Source organism: Syngnathus acus, chromosome 3, assembly GCF_901709675.1.
Source record: "Syngnathus acus chromosome 3, fSynAcu1.2, whole genome shotgun sequence".
In the NCBI taxonomy this organism is placed as follows: domain Eukaryota; kingdom Metazoa; phylum Chordata; class Actinopteri; order Syngnathiformes; family Syngnathidae; genus Syngnathus; species Syngnathus acus.
In genome coordinates this window covers 14,399,011-14,424,004 of record NC_051089.1, presented here as the reverse complement: position 1 = coordinate 14,424,004, position 24,994 = coordinate 14,399,011, and the positions used below count along the sequence as shown (strand labels likewise).

Below are 24,994 nucleotides of genomic sequence, written 5' to 3'. Positions count from 1 at the left end.
GCCTGTTAATGGAAACGCTGCTGCGAAATAGGCGCTTTTCACATCATGGGCATTTAAAGTTATTTACGTGTAATGTTTAACAGCAGAATAGCCATGGGGGGAAATGCTCAATCATTGAGTATGTTTGCACCGTTGCACACAGTCTCTCGTTGTTTTTTTTTGTATCAATGACCAGAGTGCAGTGATATTTAAATGATTTTTGTTTTGAACAAGTTGTCGGACACACCGATAGCTGTCTGACTTCAGATCCAAAATGGCGAGTTGGTGAGCTCACATGTCACCCGACCAATCGGAACAACGGGTGATTTCTCCACCCCACGTGGGATTTGCTGGTTTTGATTGGTTAAAGTACCCAATTGGTTAGCGAGTGGTCCTCTCACGTCAGTCGCGTCCTCGTGTCAGTACTCAGTCTGTGTGTGGTACAACGCGCGACGGAGGAAGCGGGTGTATGCTACCCTGTGCTTTATTTCATAACTACGGACATTATTTTTTTTATTCTAGCTGTGCAATTACCCGACAACCATCCACGGGACACCTTGGAAGCTACTTTGACTACTACTGGATTTAATATAACCTCTATTTGAAGGTGTTTTCTCCCACAATATCGAAGGGGGTTCCATAGTCCAGCTGGACAGACGGAGGACGGGACCAGGGAGGTCTGAAACAGCACTGTGGAGGAGCGAAAAACGACGTAAAGCAAAAGGGAGCGGATATTTCTTGCTTCTCTGTGGTGACTTGTGCGAATGAAGGATATGCAACGACCTGTTTGTGGATATTAACATTTAACCTGTGCAAGAGGGGAAGCGAGGGAGTCACTGGAGACAAAGGTAAAAAGCGTGCGACATTACATATCCGCTAGAGAAAACGTGCGCGCGGCGGTGCGCGTGCACTGACTTTGTTCCCTGTGTATAGGCATAGCCCACTAGAATAAGCCCACTGAGAGCGAGAGCTCGCGTGTGCATGAGCGCGTACATGTTCGCTGAACGCCTCTCAACTCGTTAGATACGAGGAAACAAGCCCAAAGTGTTTCACCAAGGGTGTGATCCAAACCATCAGTGTATACACTGGAGCGTTGTTCTCACTTCTGACTTATTCTAAGAGCTGGAATTAGATCCACGATATGTGAAAAAAGAAGGTGAGATCCACTTCCACACTGCTGTGTATGTGTGTGTGTAGGAGAAGTGAGAGCTTCGATGACTGAGCGCCTCGCAGCCGCGAACGGTACTTTGTCCGCCGCCATCCCGCACCACCCTGGGAGGGGGTGGTGGTGAGCTACTGCACTCGGGTTACTTGAAGAAAAACACAGGAAAACAACCGGTTCCCTCGCGTGAAGGACAGATATGTATCCACAAGGCCGGCATCCGGTAAGTAGCTGTGTTTGATTTGGAAATTGACAAGCCCTTTCAGGTAGCCTCCTCAGTGTGGAGCTACAACACACCTTGCTACTACTCAAGGAGGATTGGCGAGACTCGACATGCCTTTCAACATGCCTTTCTAATTTAAATGCATTCCTGCATCGGCGCATTGAGCATTTGTGCGCATCGCATCTGTTTGAGAAAGTCTGTACAGAGGAACTTGGAGGTCGTTGACCAAAGTGTTGTTTTGGTTTTACAGGCACCTCACCAGCCAGGGCAGCCTGGCTTCAAATTCACCGTGGCAGAGTCGTGTGACAGAATCAAAGACGAATTTCAGTTCTTGCAAGCTCAGTATCACAGGTAACGGTGAACCTACTTGTGTAAACATCACTGACTTCCAGCTGGAAAGTAGAGAAAGCTTGCAATGTTATCTTTTTTTTCGTATAGCTTTAAGTACAGCTCCGCTAATTAAAGACGGCTAATTTATGAATGAGACAACACCGGCTAAACGGTGATTGCCATTGCCACAAATGGAGTATGTAATCAAATATTTATCCTTCCCTCTCAAGTCTCAAAGTGGAATACGACAAACTGGCCAACGAAAAGACGGAGATGCAGCGCCACTACGTCATGGTAAGCAGAATTGTTCACAAGATGTCGGTTTGAGTGAGCGCCCGCCCGCCCGATCCTCCCTTTAGCCCCAGGTAAGCGGTCACAGGTGGTGTCGAGTCGTGATGTTTTGCAGACGCCGTGTTAGCGCTTGTGCCTGCTGCGGAGTTGTTGACTCACCACGTTTGTGTATTCATTGGATTAGCTGGGGCAGGGCGAGGAGCAGTTGAAACTCGAGCAGGGGTCAAATACCCGTCTATTGATTGTGGGGTGTGACGACCCCCTCCCCCCAGGGTCCTGTTTATGACCCGACGTGACCCTTCCCAACACACCAAGCGTGACCTGCGGTGGGTTAATGGTCGCTCTGCAGGCTTTGAGCACGAATCAAAGGGTTTTCTGTATTCCCCCCCCTCCCCTTAACTATCCCAACGTGACACTCCTGACACCCAGGGGGTCCCGAGATATGAGGGGCACTTGGTGTGTTTTTCAACAGCCCCTGAGATAATAGAGGTCATGTGTCTATTTTAAGAGATATTTCAAATAATCGACTTGGAGTCCAATCCAACCAAGATCCAGTTGTTAAGATTGACGTCAAGCACTGTTTATCATTAGACAATTGGCCATTTGAAAGAAATGTCAATCACGTTGATTGTAATTTACAGGCTTTGCGCTTTGTTCTTTATATGTACAAGTCGGTACATTTTGAATTCACACTATCTTAAGTATAGTAAGCAGTAAAAACATCCCACTGATGTGTTTTGACCGCAATACGCAAAAAAATAAAGTTTATCAGGTGTGAATAACCCTTGTGTCAGTCCGAATGCACATTGTTCTAATGAGGCAAGATAATATGGTGCACTTTTAGAATTTAGCCTCTAGTAGTATGTCTTGATGTTGGCGCACGCGCAGCGGTTAGCATTAGCACGTCCTAATGCTTTGTCTTCTCTTTGGCCTGCAGTACTACGAGATGTCCTACGGGCTCAATATTGAGATGCACAAACAGGTATGTAGCCATATCGCCCCAGTCTGTGTTTAGCCAAAACAATCTTGTTGTCCCTCCGGTCTTTGTGGAGTGCACGCACGCATCTGACCTTAGTTCCTACCCTCATCTTGCAATGCCTTCAGGAGGCACACACTGGCTTTCTGTAGTGAAAATGCTGACAGGCTAAACAACAACATGAAGGCCACGCTGCCTGATGGGGATGGTTTGATAAGATTAAAGTGAAGTATTTGGCAGACTGTCTGAGAGGATGTGTTTTAGCGTCCCGTCTGGATGCTCTCTTGTGTGTATGTGCACGGCGCCGCGCACGTCTCTGCGTTGTAATCTTGCTCCCTCGCCTTGTTCCAGATGCACAAAAAGCTCATTAGTTTAGCTGCCATCCTGCACCGGGCGGGCAGGCAGGCATGGTGCTGTAGGCTACGGCTGAAGATGAAAAGGAGAACGTGATTAGTACTTCCGTACAATGGCCGTGCTTCGCAAAAGAGGAGATGAGAATCCGATATGTCAAAGTCCTTAGATAGTGCCCGCATTTCAGACTTCAGGGTTGGTTTGTGTCATTTTTTTCCAATTCATACCAGCTTATAAAATCTATCTGTTATACATCTTGACTGGGCATTGCACGTTTTTATGATTGGAGCTTGACTTGGGATCTGAACCAAAAGCGTCTCCTTTGAGTAAGGAATGTCGCCTTGGTTACATGGAAGGCTGCAACTTGCGCTTATTTGAATAATTTTAATTTGTCGATTATTTTGTTGTTTAATCGATGAATGCGATGATGTAAATGCAAATGTTTTGTTTTTATTCAACTTCAATATCATTAGTCTACTTTCATGGAGGGTGACAGATATTGGAGAATATTAACTGCTGAGCTGAAATTCAAGGGGTTTGGACAATTTAAATAATAAAAAAAAAAAAAAAAAAAAATGATCAAAATGTATTAATTTGGTTATCGATTTATTGTCGATTCATCGTTTCACCTCTGGGTTAAGGTTTGGTATGATGAGTGAGGAGACTTTGTTGATAGCAATTCATGCTAAATTAAAAATCTAGCCAGATGATATTTAAACAGCATTTCCTCCGTTCGTATCGGCTTTTAACTCTCAAGCCCTCATCACTGTGTTGTCTCATCAGGCGTCATTTCATATTCATTCATTTCCAGTCCCTCTCATTGTTGCATTGTGTTTCCTGCCATCGTTTCCACTTCCTCCCTGTACCCTTTCATTGCTTTCCCGGCTAACCCCGGCACCCCATTGATGTGACGTGAACAATGGCCGTTCTGTCGTTAGCGCTTCAATATGATGTATGATAGTCTGAGGAAGCGAGAGGGGAGCTATGGAGACGAATCTAGAAGGTTAATGGCATCAGTGGAAAAGCCAGCTGGCACTGCAGCCTACCACACCATTTATCAGCCATTGCCATTTTTGTGGTCATGCGCTGTATGTTTTGGGGGAGCAGGTTCCGCTCCCTCCCGTCTTGAGTGTTGTTGCGGGTCGGCCACTGCGGGTGGCTGCCTTTGCATGGTGGTGGCGGTGTACAAAACAACAGGGTTAAAGTGGCCAAAGAGACAGGAAAGGAGTGAGACGCTTCAGGGTAAATGAGTTAATCGACTGCTCCTCTCGTGTGTGTGTGTGTGTGTGTGTGTGTGTGTGTGTGTGTGCGTGTGCGTGTGTGTGTGCGTGCGTGTGTGCGTGTGTCCTTTTATTTTATCAATAAAGCCTGCCGGTGTCAACGGAGCTCCCTGAATAATGCATGATTCCCGCCGCCACCCCCCTTATCTATCCCAAGCTTGATGAGCGAGTGTTTGTGATGACATCAGCGAGAGGTAAATGGACAGCCCCTTGGCCTTGGATTATTGGATGCAGGCAGCCATATTACTTTGCCGGCTTGGAAGATTTATTGCAGTGTGGAACAAAAAGACATCAACTGGCTTTGTTGTTATCAGTAACAAAGCAGATTTGAGAAGCGCAGTAAGGAGCTCACACCCTTGTGCATATAAATAAATACTCTTATCGCTGACACGGTAATGCCGGCGATATGTTGACCAAAGCACACGTCCGTCCGCAGAGCTGAGGAGAGCTCAGTGGCTGCCAGGGGCTAATTTGTTTTGACAGTGTCTGCTATGATGGCAAAGACTTCACGCTGGAGGTAATCACCCTCGCTTGCTGTCAATAAGTGATTTTAATTAGTGCAGCTCATTAGACTGCCTCAGCGCCGTGCCCTGCCGACTTTACGGCGGCGCTCGCGGTCCCTTTCCACTACCGTTGTTTTCGCTTGTAGTACCTATTTAGACGTCACTTGTCAATTCCATAAGAAGATGGAGAGAAAACACATTTGCCGGAAGAGTTTATGCTTTTGTTCTGTGTACATATCATGTCCCGACTCAGTTTTGGAAGCGTTCCATCAAGAGGCGTATTGGCTTCCTAAATGGAGAAAAAAGAGAGTGTGAGGAAGAGTGAAGAGCAGCAGAAAGCAAGCTTGTGCAAATGAATAATTTATAGCGGATTCCTGGAATTGTTTGCCAAGGTGATGATGGGCGACCTGTCTCTAAGCCAAAACAAACTAAGTCGGTGAACACACACACTACCTCTCAAGGGAGGTTGATGAGGTTACTGGGGGTCTGTGCTTTACTTTGGTAGCCTTGCAAAGGGGAGTGGTCGGGTTGGAGGGTGTGCCTTTGGGCTTTTGTACTCCCAACCACTGGATCATCATGATTGTTGGAGTAGAGAGGAAGCGACGCTTTGTCCGAGTCTACGAAAGGCTTAGAACGGAGAGAGCATTAGAACAACATTGGCTGACTGTATTTGATGATTCCAGCCAGTTGCACCACAAAAGAAATGTTGGACAAAAATACATGAGCTCTTCATTTGAGTTTTGCACGTATGCGCTCACAATTAAATTCAGTTTTTAATGAACAAGACACCTCTCTACACTTAGTGGTTCTTTCTTCCTGTGCTCTAGCTGAGAAGACTATTCCCAAACAACTTCCCACATCACATGCCACTTATTTTCCTCTGCAATTGAATTCTCATCTCTGCTCTCCACTTGGGGACTAATGCCTGCCGCGACAAACAGCCAAATGGCTTTCAACGCACCATTGACAGAGGGACACGGTGGAGAGCGAGCGAGCGAGCGAGGGAACTCTCCATGCTGTGTTGCTGCTAAACAACCCTGAGTACCTGTAATTGTGGAGCTGCAGCGAAAAGCCCCCGTCGCCCTCCAAGGCTTCTGTTTTCAACGATTTCAAGTGACAATAAACGCTTTCCAGTGCCTATCCCTGCCGCTAAAAGCCCGGCGACAAGTCGTCGCTTTTAAGTGGCAGTGAGAAGAATATAGGCACCTGTCAGTCAGTCATGTAGGCCTACAAGCTGTTTTGTTTTCTTCGTCAAAGTAGCTATTGTGAAAAGTAAGCAAGTGGCCACTTAGCGAGTCCATTTGGAAAGGTTTCTTGTTGTCTAATTGTTGACTTGAGTTGCATTTAGCGCTGCGAACTCTTCATATTTGTCGCAGTGTTGCCAAGATTGGGAGGCAAATGTGGTCGCGAGGGAAGTTGGCTACACGCTCAAATAGACGTTTGGATCTGGGATTCCTTTTCCTGTGAGAGCAGTGGTTTTGAAAAAGCCGCTTTGACAAACACCTGGCGCTCCAGATCTGCCGGTGCATTTGCCGACATGGCCAATAGATTCCGGGATGGCTCCGTGTAGTGTCTTTGTCGGGGGTGTTTACTGTGAACAAATGGATGTTCTTTATGAGTGGCTTCATTGTCGCTTCGGTTTGTTGTGGCTTTAATAGCCGAGCGTATCGGCACGCCGCTGTTTTCTCGTCACTCCTTTTTGCTCCCCTTGTAGCCGTTTCCAGACAAGTGACGTGATGGTGAAACACTCTAATCCTACTGTGTGTCATTGCATCCATCCCCCCGCTAATGATGACTGTTAATGAGTTGCCTCTCTTGTCGTCCTTTTTTGTCAGGCCCCTCCTCACTTAGCCGCTCGCTCCCCAGTTATCCCTCATTAATTTCCTGTGCCGATCACATCGACAGGCTGAAAATTCAATTTAATGACCTTCCTCTGCGCGGCACCTAATATGATTTTACGGGCTGTTCTGGTCAGGACCCCGGTCTCATTTACATAATGATCATTTCTGCCAGATAGTGTTGCCCCAGCAACAGATGTTGGATGGGGGTGGGGGGAATGTCACGTGAGCAAGTGGAGGAAGGGTGGAGTGGCGACTCCCTGACAAGGAGGGCCGTGAGGAGGCGTTGGTAGGATGAGAGAGGCCGGATGAAGAGAGACAACACTGTGAGACAGGTCAGATAGAACACCGAGGTAATTCCATGCTCTTATTTTTGGTCCTGCTCGCCCCACCCCCACCCACCGCCTCTGCTGCAAAAGGAACAGAGTGATACAAAGGGTTGTGGGAAAAGGCCAATGGCAGCTGCTGTCTCTTCCGATCCACTTTGACCGTCAAACAAGTCTAAGGTTGAAAAGGAGTGGAATGCGGCACACACACACACCTGCTGGGCCTCCACCGCGAATCTCTCAGAATCAATTAGTTCACCTCCCCTGCTTTAGTCAAACCACATTAGCTCGCCGTCAAATCAAAGCATTTCACGTCACCAATCTTGGCTACCCCTCTTTAAGCTTTTCTGCTTGTCTTCATCCCCTCCTCATTCTCTGCATAGTACAGATTTAAAAAAGGTTTAAAAGGTACATTAGCTTTAAAGGAATATGTTGGGGCATCTAAGTGCCGTGGGCAGGCAGCGCAACCTCCATTCATCCAAATACAACACTGAAAAGTACTGGCCTTCCTCTTTCAGCTAATAATCTGGTCGATACCAAATGTGCCTGTGATAGATAGCGTCCGAGACTTAAGATGACTGCTTCAGCCTGCCCCAAGCTCTCTATGGGCAGTAATTATGAAGTATGGGCCTCATTAGTTTCGTTCCAGCCAGATGGCATTAGCATATTTCAGCCTCCTAATTATATAAGGCCTGAGTCTAATGGTGGCAGTCAAGAGTGTGACGTACATTTCTTTCTCTCCAATTTAGTTAAGGCCATCCTTGATCCAACTGAACCTTGAAGAAATTTGTACAAAATGAATGCCACGTTTTGTTGTATTGTCTGTTTGAGTGCTTCATTCAAATCCATTCTGGGTTCATTGTAAACACATAGACTGCCCAAGTAAGATTTTTGTCTCCTTTCTCCTGTAGACTGAAATTGCCAAACGCCTCAATGCAATCCTGGCTCAGATAATGCCGTTCTTGTCACAAGAGGTAGGTGCAGCGCCAAGCAACTCATTTTCACAAGAACAGTGGAACCTCCAAAGTCAAACACGATGCAATTGGAATGACCTACCTCAGAGGGTCCCCACAACTTTGACTGTTATTGTTACCACACCTTGATACCGTATTTTCCGAACTATAAGGCGCACCTTCAATGAATGGCCCATTTTAAAACTTTGTCCTTATAAAAGGCGCACCGGACTATAAGGCGCACCATTAATGCATCATGTCAGATTTTTAATCCAAATCAAATCATTCTCCATTTTATCTTTTTTATTTCAACTTCAGCCGCAACAAATGACTTTATAATCACAAAATAATGATCCATAGTCTTTTTGATTCATGATTCTTAGTCTTCAGCGGGCCACTTATGATTGATTTCATGACACAATGCTTCGGGCCAGTTTAAATTTAGGAATTTGGTCCGTATATAAGGCGCAGCGGACTATAAGGCGCACTGTCGGCTTTTGAGAAAACTTTATGTTTTTAGGTGCGCCTTATAGTCGGGAAAATACAGTAATTGGCAACAACCAAGCTTGAAACTCAAAACCTTAACATATACTGGATAATTGTCGGCCTCATTTTGTTTCCGATGTAAATAATGTTTTTTCTTCCTGGTGTGTTTCTTGCAGCACCAACAGCAGGTTGCTCAAGCTGTTGAGCGAGCTAAACAGGTGACAATGACTGAGCTGAATGCTATCATCGGGGTACGTGGACTTCCCAATCTGCCTCTCACCGTGTGTATACCCACTCTTCTTTCTTTATTCCACCTGAGAACAAAGACAAGCCCGCACGTAGAGAGGAGTGTTGGCACCCTTAACCAAAACAAATAGTACTGTTGATATTCAAGCGTGCCGCATGAAGCTTTCAATTGGCCCGGGTTTTGCTGTCAGCGTACGCTTAAGACAAATGGGGAAAGGGCAACAGATTGGGGAAGACAAAAATGGCTTTGTTAGTTTGAATTTGGTTTTATCATCTAACCAGGCAGTAGCGTTTGAACATTCAGACTGAATATAAAGCACTACCTCTTTACAAGTGCAGACTTGTCTCTGATTTCAGTGTGGTAGCATGTTGATTGTTATGATGTTTACTATGATTTACAATGTTTACAAAGCAGATCTCACATATTACCTCCACGGCAGAATCAACATACATTACATCAGATTTACTATCATCCACCACTGATTTGATATTGTTTGTCATGGCTGCTCCTCGATTAGCTTTAAGGTTCCAGCTAACAGACTTGCCTCGCCTCCCCAGTAAGCTAATGGTCTTCTTTACGACGAGTGAGATCAGAGCTAATGCTATTTATGAGCCAAAAGTTTTGCTTGCTTTGACCGTGTTTGGGGCCTCACTTAAACTTTGTATTTTCCTCTTTTTGATTCAAGGGCAGCAATCTAATTGCACTTTAAAAACCAGTAATTGGCCTTTTAATAGTTACAAGGCAACATTGCTCTCCAGCCAACGAAACCTTTTACTTATTTGGTCCTCCATCTGCTTTTATTTAAGCTCGAGACGCTTCCTAATAGCCATCTTGGACCCAGATGTTAGAGTGACCCTTTTGATTAGTCCCTTTCTGTAGCAGAGGTTAGTCAGTGGTTAGCTTGTCCCAGTGGCAGGGGGTCAAGTCTAATGAGAGGTGGATAGTGAAATTCGATTAAACAAAATGAGCCCCGAGCACAGCCCCCAGTTTTAGAGATAATTACTTCCTATTTCCCCTTGAAAGAGGTCAGTCTGTCAGCAACGGGAATGACCTTTCTTTAATTACAGATGGGCAGGAACAGACAGAACGCAGGCAGAGGAAAGAAAAGCTTTATTATTTGCTAGCAGACGTGGCAGGTAATCAATCTCCCGACCGACTTGACATTCCAAAACCGGCTCAACAAAATCCAATCAAACGAGAGACATTTTTGTGTTCTCACCATGTTCAAAGCATAGCTGGATATTTTTCATCGCAGTGACCAGCACCAACTGTGCGTACGAGGACGTCACTTACCGTTGTCTTGATTTTCCATCCTGAAACTAGACGTTAGCATTCAAATCATGCTAGGCGACGTTGCGTCTCGGTTCACAGAGGTGTACTTCAGTTGGCAATGCTACATTCTATACATGATGTTTCTCCTCATTTGTCTGAATCTGTTCCTCCTGTCCTCTTTTGTCCTTCAGAAGCAGCAGCCGCCTCACTGTATCTATCCAACCTTCATGGTCAGAAATGTTTCAAAGCACTACGTTTCTGTTTAATCCAGCTTGCCCGCAAAATAACATGCATCGCTTTTCACAGGAAGATGTTGAGGATGATGCTTGATTTGTGTGTGTGTGTTGGCGTCTCGTCAGTCGTCCGTGTTGGGCGGGTATCGCAGGTTTGCAGGAGACGAGATGATTACTTGGGAGTAAAAAGCAGCGAGAGCCGCGTACACATTTTGCTGCTGATTAATTTCTGTAATCAGCCAGGTGTGTTTTTAGGTAGCTAACGTGCTGATCAATGATCATTGTCCCACTTGTTAAGCTTGTGTGCCAGCTGCTTTGTGCTGGTGCTGGTGCTGGTGTTGACGCTGCTCGCTCCGCCTGACGCCTGTTGTGTTCTGCGGGGAGTCGGTTTCGCCTAGTTAACTTTAATTGCCTGTTTCCTGTGGAAGTTGCCTGGGCTGCAATGGCATTTACGCATAATGAAAAAAGATAAGAGTGAAAGGGAACCAGCTCTTTACCCATGAATATTGAATTGGAAGCAATTTATTTCACTTCCTCCCTCCCCCCTTCCCCGCATTCCCTTTCTCGCCCTTTTCCTCACTCGTCTGCCCAACCACATTTTACTAATGAGGCTTCTTGATAACGATCCCTGCGCACTTTTCCTCATTAGGCGCACTGAATAGGGATGCCCATTCCCCAATCCCATGCTCACTCTTCCACCCTCTTGTTAGCGGCTGATTCTGTCTCACCACACTTTTTATCTCTTTTGTTTACATTTTGTCACCTCTGTAGGGAACAATGTGCACATTTAGCAATAAGCAGTGCTGTCTCTCAGATGCCTTCATTTACAAAATGCTTCCATGTTTACTTTGAAAAACAGAACTAGTGGTCATTTTATCAGAATTTTTTATTTTTAATTTTTAAAAATACTCTTTTAGTCCAATGTCAAGTGTGCTTATTAGTTTTTTGCAACCTCATCCTGACTTTATCGAGTCAGGTTTTACTCCATTTTAGTCGCTTTGTTTTTGTTTTTACTTCAAGAAAACGTCATTTTGTTCATTTAGGTTTAACCAAGAAAAAGTGTCAGCATTTTCGTCTAGTGTTAGTTGCGAGAATAAACAATTTCATGTTCATACAGTTAGTCTGGTTAGCCAGCATTAGTTTACAGTTAGTTTAATGTTATTGTTGGAACATTTTTGTCTCGTCTTCATTAATCCACAAGAAATGCATACTAATTTCGTCCCAATCGTTGTTTATTAATGAAGGTCTCAGTCCCGTCTAGTTTTCGTGCGATGAAAAATGTGTTGACAAAAATATTTGTGTCTAGTTTTTATAGTGAAATTAACACTCCAGAGAACCAACTAATATTCAACAAGTTCCATCTTTCTAATAAGCCTCTGTGTAATAACTCCAATGCCAGTCTATTTCCTGCATTGCATGTATGGATGAGGTCATGGTGATCCCACCTACGACCAGAATAGCAGTCATGATTTTTGTGAGCTGTTGATGGATGCGCTTAGTGTTATTTAACCTTGTAAGCTTGCACTTGCTTCCCTTTTTTTTGCCTGAGTGGCTGATTAACTCGACTCTGACTCTGTGACTAAAGTGACTGTCGACTCACTTTACCCCGACTGCCTTTTACGTAGAGACAGACATCTGAGGCCTCTTGGGGGTTGTGGGTCCGCATGCGTATGACTGTGCTCCAAAGGGTTTTAGCTGAGCTGATTCTGCTCTCATTGTTTTTTAATGACTGTGCTGACCAAAGTGTTTAAACATACCTCTCCATTAAAAGCATTGATTCATTGTGACTTGATTTAGAGCACTCCAATCTGGACATCTGAAGATTTTGGAAAAGTCTTTGCTTTAAATGCTTCTGATACATCATCACTGTGTCCTTGAGAACAAGGCAAGGTCCATAATGGAAAGGTTTAATAAGATTGGTGGGGAGGAACTGTACTTTTCCATCATAGTCTTGACTTCGCTCAAACATCTTAGACCACTCACCCCAGGAATGTGGAAGATGGGGTCAAAGCTACTCTTCCTGTAATAGCTACTTAATAGCTTTAGCTGTTGATGTTGTTATTTTGTTGCGAACAAAACTGCCAAGCTGGGCATGTCATGAACCAGCTGTCATTCTCCTTCACGGGTTGAATTGTGGAAAAAATGATATGCAAGGCACATGATATTTGCCCACAATAGTGAAGTGAATTGCTTTCCTTTCAGTGAATGAGCTGGATCAGCTTGTTGGTGATCACCGTCATCTTGCTATTATTATCCATAAATGGTTTGGCCTGGAAATAAATGTTGGTGTAAGCATGCATAGATAGAGTGCAGCCATTCAAGGATTCACTTCCCAGCCAACCCCTGTGTCCTCTTGTCTTCCCTCCTGCCTCCCTCTATTTGTTGCAGCAGCAGCAGCTACAGGCCCAGCACCTCTCCCACGCAGCCCACGGACCACCTGTGCAACTGCCCCCACACCCTTCGGGTTTACAGCCACCCGGCATCCCCCCTGTGACGGGTGCTGGCTCTGGCCTGCTTGCACTCGGTGCTCTCGGCAGCCAGGCGCACCTGCCTGTCAAGGATGAGAAGAACCATCACGACCTGGAGCACAGAGGTGAGGCGCACACTCGCTCTCACTCACTCACTCACTCACTCACTCACTCACTCACTCACTCACTCACTCACTCACTCACTCACTCACTCACTCACTCACTCACTCACTCACTCACTCACTCACTCAGTCGCCAGAACGAGGAGGTTTCAAATGTAAATTGGTTGAGTAGATTAAACGGGGTGGGTGGGGAGCGTGTTTGATGGGTTTACAGGTTACGGTGCAGTTAATTGACCGTAGTGCAATTTGCATTCACAACCCTGAACTGGAGACATTTTAAAATACCAATTTGTCACTGGCCTATTGAGCATTAACAAACATTTATTAATCAGTAATGAAGGTATTAAATATAGCCTATAAAATGGTTCTAATGATACCTTATCAGACACAGGTATTAAAATGAATTATGCAGTTGATCACATCAGAAATGAGATTAATCTTTGATCTGAATAATGTATTACTTTTGTCTGATGAAAGCACAGAGACCTGTGACACCCATACTAATTTGCTTTTTGCTTTTCTCTCTCCTGGCCCCTCATCTTTTCATTCGCCTCTGGCTATTCCTCTGAAAGAACGGGAGTCGAGCACGGTACGTTTACTCCCCACTCTTTTTTTGTACCTGTCTTTGCTGGTGATTAGGTGTACCTAACGGAGACTCAAGATCCTCCGAAATCCATGTTCTCCATGTAAGCGCACACATTTTGTGTGTACGAGTGCACTAGCACGAAGTTATTCGCTGACTGAAGTCAAATATTGAAAGTCTAACCAAATAAAGTCTAAAGCCATCTAATCCTGGAGGAAAATGACTCTGATCGGACAGAGCGGATTAGTAGGCAGCTCTAGCTCCTTTAATTTCATCTCAACTTGGACTGTCCTTCTATTCTCAAACAGTTGGCTGGCCAATAACTGACTCCCTTTCAACAGCTTTTATTCCAATACTCTTTGTGTGCTATCATTTTTTTTTGGGGTGTACTCCTCTTGAACAATGTTCACCAGTCACCCCACTCACGCCATTTTATCACTCTGCCCTCTCATGTTAAAGTCCCCGTTTATTGGAGTGCCTCGTAGCGCTCCGATAACTGGAGCGTAATGCGCCGTTGGATGGGATGGGACAGATTACGTTCCCATTGACTGGCCTTTGTGAATGGGCCCACTCATGTCTGAAGGGAAGCCAAACTATGCCTCCGCCTTGTGTCGTGACAAGCGCCCACCAGTGCCGGCACACCTGATCTCGCCACACCTCTTTCCGCTCGGGCTTCAAGGTAATCCAACACCAGACAAGGTGGAAAGTCGACGGTTGTTGAGTGCAAGCGCGGCCCTTTAAAGGTCACCCACCGGCTTGCATACATAGACGAGCTGTATTGCATCAATCAATGCGTCTCTTTCCCCGTGCCTCAAATGAGCACTTACTGCACACATTTTCATATATTGAGCAAGATGTAGGAAATTGGAAATGATTGAATCGTGCATAGCTGGATGAAGGAAGTCTGACTCTTTATGTGCTGGCCTGTGCCAAAGCATTTTCCAAAGGGCTTGTGGTGTTATTGGCTGCGTGTGTCTTTAAGAGCCAGGAGAGGCAGCTTCCCTTCCTTTTCGAAGTCATCACTTAGCCTTCGTCTGACTTCTTTCCCCGAACGCTTTTCCTGCTCATTCCTCTTTTCCGATGAAGGCGCGTGTTTCGGTGTGGGCTGCCCTCAGAGTTCTCTCTCCTCACCCAATGTTGTTGCCTGTCAGCGTGTTTGACCGCAGCACCGGAGGCCCGACTACAAAGATCCCTTTTGCAGTTACTTGGAAAGTGCCAGTTCATGAGGGCATTCCCACTATGTGGGCAGAAGCTCATTGCCTGCCACGCAGCTCTGCTTTCAAGTTATTTTCATTTGACTCTCTTTCCTTTCCTCGACCTATTTTCCCCATACCCTCTTTGTGTTGTCACCTTAATTTAGTGGCACCTTTTTAGCCTGGAGTTGATTTTTGATCAACTTTGCTGTCAGTTGCTGATAGTAAATGATAGTGTCATACTGCACACATGCAGATGTTCCTGCAGTAAATTTATTTCCTTCTTATTTGCACGCGTGTGCATGTTGCTAATCTACAAGTATTTCAGTATATAATAAAGCACCTTTGCTCATATCCTTGTTTGATTTAAATGACTAAATTGCTCCAGGCATGTTTCTGAATGTGTTTAAGAGGATTAAGTATGGATGTGTGTTTGTTATGGTTCAGGAATAATGATGGGTATTTCCAGGGGCCATCCCGCCAGTCTTTCTTTACCCATTCAATGACAAATCGATCCAGAGCCACTGTGCACTTGCTTTTATTCAACATTGCCACAGCTTTGAAGAATAGAAGCCAGTCATGTGTCCAGTTGAGTCGAGTGTTGGCCAGAAGTTGCCGAAGCAGTGGTTTCTTGGTCCCTTGCATCTGGCGCTTTCCTTGACTAAACGGTCAATTTATGTGTTTACTTGCTTACCATCAGTGCCATGATAGAGGAAGATGACAGACTCCAAGCTGAGCTAGCTTCCTCCAATATTTCTTTGATGTAAATAATGAAAGATCTTCCATCTTTTGGAGCATTTAATTTACACTGACCCATCTTTGTATTTGTTGGCAGAATAATTCTGTGTCGCCATCAGACAGCCTGCGGGCAGCAAGTGAAAAGCACCGCGGCTCCTCAGATTATGGACTTGACCCTAAGAAACGTAAAGTGGACGACAAGGACAACATGAACAGATATGTGAGTCTTTTTGCTTCAAATGAAAAATGTACTCAACAGGGCCCAATGGCAGAAGTAAAGTGCACCAATAATGGAGAAAAGTAAGAGGACACACGGCCATGGAACTTTCATAAAAATTGGATGAATTCAAAATTGAAAGCATTCTGTTGTCCTCAATGTCTCGGTAAAAGTACGAATTAGGCCGTAGCAGATTGGGGGAAAAAAAAAACTCAACCCACAAGTGTGTGCTACTTTTTTGTCATCTACTAATTCATTGCTAGACTAATCCAGACAGTGAGCAGCGATTTCCATCTCGCTCATTGTTTGTCTGTTTTTTTCTTTCAGATAATGCATGAGAAACGTCATTTTTGAAAATGTAATTATAAATAAAGCAACACTTTTTGATGTGAATTCTCAGGTGGATTAAATGAACCAGTCTGCTGATTAGACTGAAACGCAAACTTGTCTATTTAGGTTAATATTGTCCTATGATTTTTAGAGATTATTCACTTAGTGTATTCTGTCTCCGGCATGCCTTCATTTCAGGATAGCGACGGAGACAAGAGCGATGACTTGGTGGTGGACGTTTCTAACGAGGTAAGACGGCGTCGGGACAATGCTGCCCGGCCGCATTCCACAGTGTTAGCATTGCTAACGACAACTGTCTGTGAAGGAATCAACGCCTCCCACCCACACTGTTGCCAAAATGTCTGTCCTCGTGTTGATTGTATTTCGTTGTTATCATTCTTTTGGCGCCCATGCGTAAAATAAGACAAGGATAAAAGGGAGCGGCAGGTGAATGAGAAGTGTTTGTGTATGAGAGCGTTAGAGCACACATGAGTATACTATACGTATATTATCTGTGTTTGCACATGAGGCCCCAGTTTGTTTGACCTACGTGTACATGCCAGTCACTTTCCTCCGGTCTGTTTGCTCATTCCCTCCTTAGGATCCGGCCACCCCGCGTGGCAGCCCCGCTCACTCTCCTCCGGAGAACGGGCTGGATAAATCACGGGTTCTGAAGAAAGACGCCGCCCCTAACAGCCCTGCTTCGGTGGCGTCCTCAGGAAGCACGCCGTCCACCAAAGCAAAGGACCACACCCATATGACGGTGAGTGACATTTCGAAATAAATAAAGACTGGATGAAATAAAAAGATGCTCTCCTAACAGGCTTGAAGTGACGGACTAAAACGTATTTGTACAATGGAATGGGTAGTTTTGAAGGACTAGTATTGAGAAGGCTTAGCAGGAGGCTACAATGAGGGGCTTGAGGGGGCAGTGGGTCGATGCTCAGTGGAAATCAAACCTTTCAATCGCATTTCTGGCTTAGCCAATAAGTGGCCATTCCTTCTTCACTGAGACTATAAATAAGTCTGAGACATGCTCCATTTTCCTTGTTATTTTCTCCTTCCGTCGTTTCCCTTTTCGCTAATGTCGTAACCTCGCCTGGTTTGACATTAACCGTTCCAGTAAAGAATGACACTCCGCAGCCCTTTGCTAGACACTCAGCTTCCTTCTCTCCATCCCTCCTTAATGTGTTTGACCAGGCTGAGAAGCCCAGCTTTTCTCTTGACTGCGGATGGAAGAAAGAGCTTCATTATGACAAAGTGTTGGGGCCATCATCTAGCTTGTCTGGCTATGTTTAATGAGCTTGACCTCTTAGCAAAGGTTTATGCCTTGACTCCTACTCAAACCATGACTGTAATGAAGTGCCAGTGTGGGATTGGATTACCCTGAGCTATCTGCTCAGATTGTCACTCTGGATTTCCTGGGACTATTTTTAGCTCCTTTTTTTTTTTTTTATATAACTGGCTAGTTTTATTCGGCGGGGACACTGAACATTTTCCGGACAAAATAAACGCACCAAACAAGTAAAAGATGTTTGTTGTTTTAGAATGACAAGTCATCTACACCGAGCCTGAAGTCCAACACGCCCACACCCAGAAATGAGGCACCCACACCAGGAACAAGCACCACTCCAGGGCTGAGGCCTCTGACTATGGGTAAACCGCCTGGCATGGAGGCGTTAGGTATTAAGCATACTCCTGCCCCAGACCTGTTGCAAACTTATTTTGGGTACCCGAATGGAAATAATGAACCTGACTTTATGTTCTATCGTCGGGGTCACCAACTTTTTTGAAACTGAGAGCTACTTCTTGGGCAACCACTTTCATACGCCCTTCTGAAATAAGAAATTTGTTTCAAATATTTTGGGATAAATCTTGTCAGCACAAATGTAAATGTTTCAGTACTATACAACACTGTACTGTTGTATTCGAATTTAAAACAATGCAAGCTTTTTCAAACAGATAGCAACAAACAACTTAAATCCAGCTCAGATCTAAGTGGAACTATTTATTAAATCCGCACTTTGTTTTTGTAGTCCCCTAACATGATGTTTGTCCTCTGTAGCTGCCCCTGCCCTTCGCACACCCCTTTCCATTGCGGGTTCCTACGCCACCCCCTTTGCCATGATGGGTCATCACGAGATGAACGGATCCCTCACCAGCCCGGGTGTCTATCCTGGTCTGATTTCACCTCAGATGAGTGCTGCGGCAGCCGCCGCAGCTGCTTATGGACGCTCACCCATTGTAAATATCTTTTCGTCAATCTTGAGTTTCCCCACATTTTGCATACTTCAGCCTCATCATTGTGGCACTAGCGTTGATGTGAATTAATCATCTCGGCTTGTGCAATGTGTATGCAAAATGACTCGTGGAAAGTTAAGTATTCAGTCTGTATTTCCATAATTCTGCGAATATCACTGCTCCCCTGGCTATAGCTTTGTGTACGTAATGAAAAAGAACAAAGACTGCCAAGATCCCATTACTTTGATGTTCACTAGTTAGCATTCTAAAGGCTTGAAAAAGGCGCTTCCCTAAAATGAATCTCATGTTTGAAAATCTCCCAGGTTTTCATTAGTATTACCAAGTGGGATGTTGTGTTATCTTGTGTAAAGCTTCTCTGTTCGCAGTCGAGTCGAAACTCTGGTTTTCAGGGAATTTGCCTTCAAACGATTGTATGGGGCCTTCGTGTGCTTTCAATAGATGAAAGAAGGCGTAATTTCCCTTTTGAGTCTTTTAATAGTCCAACTTATATCAGCAGGTTATCATTTGGTTTTCATGCTTTACACAACTTGTTTATGCAGGCAGGATTTGACCCGCATCCCCACATGAGAGCTCCAGGCCTGCCAACCAGCCTCCCTTCCATTTCAGGAGGAAAACCGTGAGTATTTGAAGCTCTCGTGTTGCTTGCAGTCCATACATCATCTGACTGAGCTAAAGAGTTTGAGATGTAAAATAAATATCGGTTACCACGGATTCAATTTGTGGCAAAGTTAGGCTATAACGCTCACTTTTTGTATTTCTGACGCATTCTCGGTGGAGTTCACTCTCCCAGTTGAACTTGGGTAAATTTCGTACAGATCATTGGTTTGATAATAGCATAGCATATCAGCTTGTTATAAATTCTTTCTGATAGTGCTCTATGTTTCACCCCCTGTGTCAAAATGACAAAGCTACTCTGACAAGAGACATACATTTCTCAAGTTGATCTCTCCTCGCCCCTTCTGGCTTTTTTTTGCAGGGCGTATTCTTTTCACGTGAGTGCGGACGGTCAGATGCAGCCTGTGCCCTTCCCCCCCGACGCACTGATAGGCCCAGGCATCCCGCGGCACGCTCGTCAGATCAACACACTGAGCCACGGGGAAGTCGTGTGCGCTGTCACCATCAGCAACCCCACTCGTCACGTCTACACAGGCGGCAAGGGCTGCGTCAAGATCTGGGACATCAGCCAGCCAGGCAGCAAGAGCCCTGTGTCCCAACTTGACTGTCTGGTAATTAGTTGTCATTGTTTCTTACACAGTCATGGCACAATGCCTTTTTTACAGGCCTCCAAGCAGCCGGGACATATTATATACTCTCGCTATAACGGCTCATTGCTTGAGTCCGGTTCCCCATCCCCACTGTAGCTTAACCCCACATCCCTGCGGGAGTGAAATGTGAGTAATTTGGCGGTGCCGCGCTATGCTGAAATAATCCTTTGCTGCGGAGGGGGGAAAAAAATCCTGCTGAGTAAAGATGTTCTGATTGGCTGACCTTGTCTGCCATTACCGAGCTCGTTGCTCTCTTCCAATTGCCTTCTATTTCTCATTTTGATACTGCGGCTTCATCCCCTTTACATGGCTGCAAACATCCTCAAGGTGCATTGGAAGTGCAATTGGCTCTTATAAAGCCGTCAGGGTGCTGTTTTAATTCGGCTGAGAGCATCCACGCTCCTGACTCTTGCCCTGACTGCTTCCCTACAACTCTTGTTAAAGCTGACACCTTAGTCTTCACTTTATCACGAGAGACGTAAAGGTTTTTCCAAAACTGCTCTCGTCCATTGAAGTGTTGAACTCCGTCCTAATCGTTGTTACCCTACATACTTGCAATTGGAGGTCTTTTTCTTAGTGTAGCTGGGAAAAAAGTATCAAGATGTTCCCCATTTAGCCGGACAATGCTCACCTCTTGTTTGTGCTTCAGAACAGGGACAATTACATCCGCTCGTGCAAGCTGTTGCCTGATGGCCGCACCCTAATTGTGGGCGGCGAGGCCAGCACACTGACCATCTGGGACTTGGCATCGCAGACACCACGAATTAAGGCGGAGCTTACTTCCTCCGCCCCAGCCTGCTACGCGCTGGCCATAAGCCCCGATGCAAAGGTCTGCTTCTCCTGCTGCTCGGATGGCAACATCGCCGTGTGGGATCTCCATAATCAGACTCTTGTCAGGTAAGTACACCGACATGGTAATAGAAATGTACAAGCGGATTCAGTTGGCCCTTCACGGACCCTCCTCCTGTCTTGTTCCAGGCAGTTCCAGGGCCACACGGACGGAGCCAGCTGTATCGACATTTCGCATGATGGGACCAAGCTCTGGACCGGAGGCCTGGACAACACAGTCCGCTCTTGGGATTTGAGAGAAGGACGGCAGCTCCAGCAGCATGACTTTACCTCACAGGTGAAGAACAGGCACATTCAGGCTGCCAACAGTGAATATTTTGATTCCTGCAAGTGTCATAGTCAGCTCTGGTTGGTCCTCGTTGCAGATCTTCTCCTTAGGCTACTGTCCCACTGGAGAATGGCTGGCTGTGGGCATGGAGAGCAGCAATGTGGAGGTGTTGCACCACACTAAGCCTGACAAGTACCAGCTACATCTGCACGAAAGTTGCGTCCTCTCACTCAAGTTTGCCTACTGTGGTGAGAAATTTAAAGCATATGTACACATGAGAGATTTCACCGGACTTAGTCATGCCGTTTTGAAGACTGTCTTGAAGGGAAAGATTGCAATGAGAACAGCCAATTACAAGAAAACAAACTGTTTTGTTGCTGTTGCTGAGCACGGGAGCACTCTGAGAAGTCTTGAATACACAGAGAAAGTTGGAGTTCTCAAGAAATCACACATCATTATTCAGCTCGACATGTTGAGTAGTAAGCAAAGTATCTGCTAGATGAGGGAGACAACCGGGTCACAAATCCTGTTCACATTCTGAAGAACCCTTAATGTTCTGAACTGTTAATGAGTTATTGACTGTGCTAGTTGGTTTTTTTTCCCTTGTGGAATTCTTGATGCAGCCCAGGCAGTTTGAGAATCCTGTCTTAAGTAGTACAGGTAATGCGCATACTGTGTGTCTACTCACCTCAGTATTACAACTTTGCCGTTATTTGAGTTTGGGTTGCTTAGATATTTTGTTTTTCATGGCCAAGTGTAATTTAGACAATGGTTATAAATATTAACTTTAACCTGAGGAAAGGAATGTACTTCTATGTCAGAGTGACTCTCTGTTGTACACGTTATATAAGGTAAAATAACATTACTTTGGAACAAACAAAGTCGGGAAACAATTCTGCACAGGAAACTACTCCAAATGGGTTGTTGAATGTTGGCACGCGTTTGCCCATGGCCCGATTGTCGAGTTTATAATTATTATTTTTTTGGTCAGGGTTTGTTCAAAGTCACGAACGGTCCTAAAGACAGTTTTAATAGTCACAAACAGCTTTGTAAGAAAAAGTGCTTGCAACCTTTTGAAGCTGTTTGCAACCTTTAAAGAACCCTGATGAAAAAAACACACCATTCGGCATGTGTACAAACACTTGCAGCTGAGTGAGATAGCGGCTTAATCCCTCCTACGGCACTCTGTCGTATTTCAGCCACTCCAGAGCTGGTTCACTCAAATGGTGCTTCTTCCGGGCTCTTGCCGCCATTAATTACACCATTAGCCGACTAGTCATTTGGGTAATTAGTCAGAAGCTGATTTAAATAATTATCTGAGCGGAAATAGTGCGGGACGCCATTATGAGATTTTTTCTGTTGTGCTATTTTCCCCAATTAGCTTTTATGGCCATTGATGGACAAATTCAGTCATTATGCATTTGCCTCCTGGCTACAGTTACGGCGTCAGGACATAAATGTCACCAAATGCTCAGACCAGATTCCAGATCATTTTCTGAAGGCAATTATTCTGTGTTTGCAGGTAAATGGTTTGTAAGCACGGGGAAGGACAATCTGCTGAATGCATGGAGGACTCCCTATGGTGCCAGCATATTCCAGGTATTAACATCAGACAATGCACTTTGAACAAGCAGAACATGCTACACAACAGCAATTCTCCTCCATAGATGTTGTCTGGACTAGAGTTGAGATCCTGCTTTTTTTTTTTTTCCCTTGGTCTAAATTTAGGATTCGTAAACGTAACCATCAAATCTATGTTACGAGTGTAGGCCTGTATGCAATAGAAGTGCTAAACATGACCTTGTTTTATTTGCGCAGTCCAAGGAGTCGTCTTCGGTCCTAAGCTGTGACATCTCGGCAGATGACAAATACATTGTGACGGGTTCTGGTGACAAGAAAGCCACAGTCTATGAGGTCATCTACTAGAGACACTCTCACTCTGCTTTAGCACTTCTACTGAGACTACTCTTCGCCCTGACTCTGCCATCTATCTGCAAAGTGGAACACAAGACTTTTATCCACCCCTGAATACATCTGCCACAGGGAAGCTGATTTTTATGTGCAGCCTTTTGTCGGGGGAGAGGGGCAGTTCACATTTTTGTGTCTTATTGTCTTTTGTATTTTTTTTTTTTTGAGTATTTGAGCCTAACCCAATGAAGCAGTGCTTCAGCCCTGAGAACCATGGTCCACAGATGTCTTGTGAAAAGTGTACATATTGGATTAAATAAAATTACCTTTTATATATATTATAAAATATATATATTTTCATGTCCTGGGTGTACTTGTGATAAGTTTTGGCCCTCACCGTCTTACTGAAAATGTGAGCGCAAATCATAGATTAGAACTTTTGAACTGTAACTCACTTTTGTTGTTTCCTTGAAGCACATTCTTCAGGCTGACCTTTACAGCGAGATGCAGTGAAACGGGACATTGTAAACTAGAACGTTGTGGAACATCTAAATGGCCTTTCAGCTCAGTGCTCTTGCGAGATAATGTGGTCTGATCTGCATTGCGTGACTCTTTTGTGCCACGGTGGGACCCAGTGAGACTGATCGAAAAGAAGAGATTGAGCGAGTTTAATGTTTAGCGAAACCCTTGGACCTCAGTTGGCAGCGGAAGCACTGCAGGAGCCATGAACTTAACGACAATGTGCTTTTAGCTAACTTTACATAACAAGGGTTGTAGAATTGCACCATCGATTTCTTAACTTGATGCTACTGTTAAAAAGTCCATCCCAAGCCATTGGAGTCAATCTGCCTCCTCTGTTTTTTCATTTGAGCATTTTATTCATTGAATGTGTTTGGTCGCTCAAGACTGGGAGGCAGGTAGGCGTCATCGATGTCGTTGACTCCACCTTTCAGTCCTTTAGGAAATGATCAGTGCCTGTTCTTGATGAAGCCGTGGGAGACAAAAGAAATACGCACGACTGAATCAAGTGTTGCTCATGTTGACATGAGCACTGAATCGGTCTGGTTTTTTTACACTGTGCTCCCAATGTCAGTCTTTCCTACAGAAAACAATAGGGGAGGTGTTGTGGGGAGGATTGCACTTCCCACTGTATCACACCAAAGTATGTAGCAAATGCTGTCAGCACTGGGAAGAAATGTATAGTTGTTAATAAATCAATAAACCTTTTTGTAGAAATTGTCTTGTTCTCTGATAGATATTGAAGGGGCATCAATTGGGTCCATTCGTCCCAGGTAGCAATGGCGCTTTACATGCCACTGTACTCATGTCACGATTAAGCGCTCAAAGGAGTGTTAGGACCACAATTTAAACAAAAAACATTATCCTAACAAATTGAACCTCCAATTTCTAAGATCAACCTAAAAGCAGCAATTTGTAATCACTGTCTTCTGAATTGCATGTTATGAATGCTGAGAAAGTAGCAAATATGCTTTGTCATCGCATTTGAGCACCTAAATCAAAGTGACAGATTGAAGTTATCTTTAATCTGAGACATGCATAACTTGTCTGCTGGGTATCTGGAGATTGCAATTTTAAGATTTGACAACAGCATCAAGTGTTGAGTCACTTCTTGCGTACTGATTAATGCAAAATGTTTAATAGGCACTTGTCAAATTGCCTTCATAATCATTTGATTGAGCTACTGTTATGTATTTGAAGACACTAATCATATTTAGGATTTCTTACAATTACAGCAAACCAACTCTATATTTCCATACAGTCATTTACATATGATAACTTTGATGACATTCCCAGGAAGTCACAATGGCCCATTACTGCTGAGTTATTTTTAGAACAGGTCTGCAGGCGACTCATGTGGCCGGCCGGTCCTTGGTGACCCCTGCGTTATGGTAATCACTTTGGCAGGTCAGCTCAGCAAACGTTCATTTCCGCATTTGTTTTCTCGTTTAACATTTGGAAAAACATTTTGCATTAGAGTCACCAAAATATCCATTTTATGGTCTTTTTTTTTCTCAAGCTAAACATTTATTGGAGCAAGATGAAGAGCTATGATGGATCACGCTGCTTCTCTTTTCTTCACGCGGACGCACACTAACATTTCACACACACCCACTCTTACTCTTCGAACAATGACAAACCACTTTGGAAACTTGCCGCGTGGTGCTCACCTATTATGTGTGACGCTTGAGTTTATGTGTGTGTGATTACGACTACACTGCTACATTGTGTTTCAATAAGCAGTCCTTGCATATCATATGCTCCTAAGGATCTTTGCATCCTGTCCTACTTACTAGCCAAGCGATTCATTTTCTTTTTGTTT

General features: G+C 44.7%; 1 protein-coding gene across 15 annotated transcripts; it reads left to right on the top strand.

Moving 5' to 3' along the window:
- Nucleotides 1–391: 391 nt before the first annotated feature.
- LOC119120486 (transducin-like enhancer protein 3-B) lies at nucleotides 392–23,892 on the top strand. 15 transcript variants are annotated; one of them, XM_037247406.1, is made up of 22 exons: nucleotides 392–827; nucleotides 1,177–1,364; nucleotides 1,615–1,715; nucleotides 1,925–1,988; nucleotides 2,923–2,967; nucleotides 8,171–8,233; nucleotides 8,875–8,949; nucleotides 10,409–10,447; nucleotides 12,842–13,043; nucleotides 13,571–13,629; nucleotides 15,652–15,774; nucleotides 16,300–16,350; nucleotides 16,703–16,864; nucleotides 17,649–17,784; nucleotides 18,167–18,345; nucleotides 18,903–18,979; nucleotides 19,340–19,589; nucleotides 20,278–20,525; nucleotides 20,607–20,754; nucleotides 20,843–20,993; nucleotides 22,268–22,344; nucleotides 22,564–23,892. In XM_037247406.1, the coding sequence occupies exons 2-22, from the start codon at nucleotides 1,341–1,343 to the stop codon at nucleotides 22,669–22,671; spliced, it is 2,382 nt and encodes a 793-aa protein (XP_037103301.1). In that variant the 5' UTR covers nucleotides 392–827; nucleotides 1,177–1,340; the 3' UTR covers nucleotides 22,672–23,892. The 15 variants fall into 15 exon arrangements, with proteins under 15 accessions (XP_037103301.1, XP_037103300.1, XP_037103298.1 ...); XM_037247405.1 differs by having other exon boundaries at nucleotides 12,839–13,043; XM_037247403.1 differs by having other exon boundaries at nucleotides 8,875–8,979.
- Nucleotides 23,893–24,994: the final 1,102 nt, after the last annotated feature.